Source organism: Pinus tabuliformis, chromosome 2_1, assembly GCF_031772625.1.
Source record: "Pinus tabuliformis cultivar Carrire ecotype Pingquan chromosome 2_1, CPIR1, whole genome shotgun sequence".
Taxonomy (NCBI): domain Eukaryota; kingdom Viridiplantae; phylum Streptophyta; class Pinopsida; order Pinales; family Pinaceae; genus Pinus; species Pinus tabuliformis.
In genome coordinates, this window is record NC_142299.1 from 133,698,006 (window position 1) to 133,703,373 (window position 5,368).

A 5,368-nucleotide genomic window follows, 5' to 3' on the forward strand; every position below is an offset into this window, starting at 1 on the left:
TAACTTCATTTTAGTAAAAAAAAATTGTTAATTTTATAATTTAAAAAAAAAAAACACATTTCAACTTAAATAAAAAATTAAAAAAAAATATGTTTTTTTAATTTGTTATTAATAATAATAATTGAGAGGAAGAGAAAAAGATTAAGGATGCGAAGAGCTGCTCTGCGCGCGCCTGCCATGGTAGCCCCCTGACCTCCCCGCTGCCCCGTGCCTTGCAGCTCTGCTGCGAGGCTCTGCGCCCTTTGCAGTTGGGCCTCCTGCCCTCGTGGGCTCCCTCCAGTTCTCTCCCTTCCCCGTGTCCCCTGCCCATCTCCCGCTTCCCCCCGTCTTCTGATCTCGCCCTTGCCCCGCTCCGCCCCCGCGCCTAGCAGCGCTGCTGCTAGGTCGCTCTGGTCCTCTCAGCTCCCCGATCATGGCGGCCACGGGCCCTCTGGGACCGGACCAGGATGAACTAATGAAATCCTTTGCCTCCCTCACTCAGGAGAACTCTTCGGAAAGGATCAGGCCTGTTACTTCTCGTTTCGTCAAAAAAATGGATGAGGTCCCTGAAATCCCTATCCCCCCTGCCCTTCCAAGGAGAGCGGCAGTGGCTCTTGCAGAAAGAGGCTTAGTTGGTCAGTTCACGGGCTTATGGCCCTCCCCTCGTACTGTTCAGCGATGGGTTGAAAGAAATTGGAACTCGATGGTTCAAGGCAAGATTGCGATTCGTTTTTGTGGAAGAGGTTTCTTCACCTTCCTCTTCGAAACTGTGGAAGACCGAAACCTAATCTTCAGGAACGGCCCATACTTCATGGACACAAGAGGCCTCTATCTGAACAAGTGGACCCCTGACTTCGACCCGGAGATGGACGTCCCCAATGCTGTACCTGTTTGGGTCCGGCTCCCGCACCTGCCCCTTCACTGCTGGGGAGACGAGTCAGTGAAAGCAATTGGAAATGGAATAGGGAAGTACATTGATAGATCGGAGCCTAAGGAGAACATGCATGCATGCGCAAGAATTTGTGTCGAAGTGGACTTGGGAAAGGGATTGCCTGAAGCCGTCAAGCTCAGAGTCGACCAATGGACGCACCTTCAGCAAGTCGACTACGAACAGCTTCCATTCAAATGCAAGGTATGTCATGAGTATGGCCATTTCGCTAATAGATGCAGTAAAGCAAATGCAAATCTTTCTGAATCTAACCCTGAAAAAGCATAGGAAGTCTGGGAAACTGTTAAGAAGAAGAGACCCAACCCCTCACACGGAAATAACAAGAACCCTACAGCCTCCCCCCTCCCCCCTATTCAGCAAGGCCCGACTATCCCTTCATCCTCTAATCAGTTCGAAACCCTATCCGAGGTTGAGCCTCCTCCCCCCCCCCCCTTCCCCGAGAGCCCCCCCTGTTACCCCCGCCTCCCCTCCGCCCTCCTCTCCTCCGCCTTCCTCCCCACCCCATACTATAGAGAGAATTTTAACCAGGAATAAGTCCAAGGAAAGCAGTACATCTGTAGATCCCCCAAGGAAAGTCGGAAGGAAATCAAATAAAGAGATAAGGGATGAGACCGCAGCAAAAGAAATGACCACAGGGATTCAACAACCAATGGACACCTATCTGGACAAGACGAAAGGAAATGGAGAAAAAGGGAAAGAGAAAGGAGGTTCCCACGTCAAAACAAATAAATGATGAATCTGGTCTCTTGGAACTGTAGGGGGATGGGCTCCTCCCTTAAGGCTAACGCAGTCCGTGATCTTCTCAAATCAGAACACCCAGACATCCTCCTTCTCCAGGAGACCAAAATCAATGAGCAGGATTTCAAGAACTACCTAAAAAACAACAAAATCTACGAAGGAATTGCAGTAAGTGCATCTGGTGCCTCAGGTGGTATAGGTACCATCTGGGATAAGCGAAAATGGACTCTTTTAAGTCAAAGACACAGCAGCTGGTGGATCCGTTCAGACATCCAGAACTTAACAAAGACAGAAGAATACACTATCTACAATGTTTACGCCCCTCCTCAAATCCATGACAAAGCTGCCTGCTGGAATTCTATCAAAGAAGACCTCCTGGAAACGCAAGGCAGGAGCATTTTTCTAGGGGGGGATCTGAACCTGATAAGAAACGCTGAAGAAAAAATTGGAGGGAATTTTTTGGCAGACCCCTCAAGGGATACCCTGGAAGAAATTATTCTCAACCATAATCTGGTGGATTTCCACCCTCAAAACGGGCGCTTTACCTGGTCAAATAAGAGAGCAGGCAGAAACAACATCAAAGAGCGATTGGATCGCATTTTGGTTCAAGGGAGAATAGTTGTTAGTTTTGCATGTATCAAAAGTTTCATCATTCAGGGATACTTCTCAGATCACAAACCAGTGGCTCTAAAACTAGACAAAGGAACGAATATGGGCCCGCTTCCTTTCAGGTACAACAGAGCTTGGGAAAATCAGGAGGACTTCCGAGCCTTGGTTAAAGACCAGTGGTTATCAGAGATCAGAGGGTCCCCGCATTATGTTTGGGAATCCAAGATAAAGCTCCTCCGATCGGCCATAAAACAGTGGGCCAAATCTAAGGCAATCGAAGAGAAAAAATTCAAGACAGACCTCCAAGCTAAGTTAACGCCGTGGAATCAAGAGAAAGATACAAGACAGGACACGGAAGAAGAGCAAATCAAAGAGATGGAACTCCAAAAGGAACTGTACAAGCTAAATAGAAAATAGGAGGAGGAACAAAGGCAAAAGTCAAGGTGTCTTTGGCTTAAGTCGGGAGATAGGAACACATCCTTCTTCCACAACAGTATGAAAATAAGGAGAGCTGCAAACAATATTGAAAAGATTACAGTGGATGGTTCAGAAATAAAAGAGCAAAATGAAATCATGGAGGCAACTTCTTCCCACTTCCAAAACCTTCTCACGGAGGATCAACACGACAGAGGAGGCATGGAAATCCTTGACACATTGGAAAGCAAAACCTCTGATGAACAAAACACTTAGCTGGACAAAGAGATTACTGAAGAAGAGATAGAACTAACAATCCGGAACATGGCCTCAGACAAAGCGCCGGGACCCGACGGGTTCACGATAGACTTCTACAAGGCTCATTGGGACATCATTAAAAAGGACTACATTAGAGTGGTTAGGAACTTCTTTCAAAAAGGAAAGATGGGTAGTGGCATGAAATCCTCCTTTCTGGCCCTAATCCCCAAAGAGCCCAACCCTCTCTCTTTTAACCGCTTCCGACCTATCTCCCTCTGTAATGTGTCCTATAAAATCATAACCAAAATCCTTGCCAACAGACTCAAACCTATCCTCCCCTCCCTCATCTCTGAAAACCAAGGTGGTTTTGTCCCAAGGAGGCAAATAGCAGACAACGTAATTCTCATCCAAGAGGCCATCCACAGCAGTATAAACCGGAAAGAGAAGGGTATGATAATGAAAATGGATATGGCCAATGCTTTTGATCGGGTAAACCACTCCTTTCTTCAAGCTGTCCTCAAAAATCTTGGTTTATCAGACCTCTTTATCAGCAGGGTGCGAGAGTACATCTCAGGCAATTAGACAGCCCCTCTCATTAATGGGAGACCCAGCAAAGCTTTCAAAAGCACTAGGGGCCTGAGACAAGGGTGCCCTCTTTCTCCTTTCCTATATATTCTCATGGCGGAAGCCTTTAGCTCCAAATTGGAAAACATGAGGAAAAAAGAAATAATGGGGATAGAGATTATAAGAGGCTCGAAAGGTATTAACCACTCTTTGTTCGCTGATGATACCCTTCTCATTGGAGGCGCCTCATGCATTATGGCGAGGAGATTCAAAAAATTCCTGGACCTCTTCCTACAGGCCTCTGGTGGCAAACTCAGCAACAACAAATGCATGATATACACATGGAACGTCCCTAATCATCTCATTCAGCGCATATCCCGCATCATGGAAATACCAGCCCAGTTAAATTGGTCCCATTTCATGTACCTGGGGCTGCCTCTGGCCAAAGAAAAAAATAAATCAGTAAGCTGGGTCAAGATTATTGAAAAACTCAGAAGCAAACTTCAAAATTGGGGAATGCATTGGTTAAATTTAGCAGGTCGTTTGATCCTAATCAAGTCCATTCTCGCCTCTCTCCCTATTTATCAGTTCGCCATCACTCTAGCCCCAGCAAGCATCCATAAGCACATGGAGCTAATAATGCGCAGCTTCCTGTGGCAAGGAGGTAAGCAAAACACAAAGAAGTTCAGTTTGGTCAAGTGGGAAAAAGTGATCCTTCCAGTGGAAAAAGGTGGGCTAGGAATCAGGGTTCCTAGGTTAGCCAATTTAGCAATGGGTTTCAAACTCATCTGGCGGATCCTCAATGAAAAAGAAGCATGGTGGGTAGCTGTTTTAAAGAAGAAATATCTGAATGGCCCAAATAGAAATATCCTTATGGAAAACATCAATGAGAGACAAGGCACCCCAACCTGGAATCTCATCAAGAAAGCGCTCCCCCTCTGCAAACCATTCATTTCAAGAGCTCCTGGAAATGGCAAAGATGTAAACATCTGGAAGGATAGTATTATGGGATCTCAGGCCAGAGACTCAATTCCCCATCTTTATCCCCTCCGTAAGTGGATGGCAGAGGCCAATCTCAACTCTCTCTTTGACATCTCTTTGTGGGATGAGGACCGCTGGGCAGGGTGGATCCCTCTCAACCTCCCTAATGATCTAGCTCAGCTTTGGGCAGATCTCAAATGCTCCCTCAGTGGCTCAGCCCCAATAGACAGAGGGAAAGAAGACAAGTTTGTCTGGATCCCTAATGGAGGCAATTACTCGGTGAAAGAGGGTTATAAAGCCCTCCAAGACATATCTTCGGCAAACAATTGGCCCCTGCATAAAGCTGTCTGGAGTCCTGAATGCCTCCCAAAGATCAAACTTTTTATTTGGACTCTCCTTCATGGTAAAATCCTAACTGCTGAAAACCTCAGAAAGCGAGGTATTCAGGGGCCTTCAATATGTTGCATGTGTAGGCTAGCTGAAGAGACCATCTCTCACCTCTTTATTGAGTGCCCGATTGCTAAAGCCTGCTGGAATCTTCTCTCTGATAATATCTCTTCGGAAGCTCTCCCCTCCCAGATTCAGGCCCTCCATAAAAGCTGGGACAAAAGACTCTATCAGCCCAAAAAAGGCAAATCCATAACGAAAAGGCTCTGGAGCAGCATCCCCTCTAATGTATGCTGGAAAATCTGGAAGGCGAGAAATAAATACATCTTCAACAATGATAAGCCAACTATATCAGGCATTGTGGCCAATTCCATTGCCCTCATTGCGGAGTCTTTAGAAGCGAAAGGGGTTCCTCAGTCAAAAATGGAGGCTGAGGAGGAGAGGCATAAGGTATGGCTGGGTAAGTTCAAACTCAATCCAAATCCTAGA

General features: G+C 46.3%; 2 protein-coding genes across 2 annotated transcripts; both read left to right on the forward strand.

The window, feature by feature from the left end:
- The first annotated feature begins 412 nt into the window (after positions 1–412).
- On the forward strand, positions 413–1,195 carry LOC149199125 (uncharacterized). The gene has a single exon (XM_089400467.1). It carries the CDS (start codon positions 413–415, stop codon positions 1,193–1,195), a length of 783 nt encoding a protein of 260 aa, XP_089256593.1.
- A 495-nt stretch (positions 1,196–1,690) lies between these two features.
- LOC149199126 (uncharacterized) lies at positions 1,691–2,692 on the forward strand. Its single transcript, XM_089400469.1, has one exon. It carries the CDS (start codon positions 1,691–1,693, stop codon positions 2,690–2,692), a length of 1,002 nt encoding a protein of 333 aa, XP_089256595.1.
- The last annotated feature ends 2,676 nt before the right edge of the window (positions 2,693–5,368 follow it).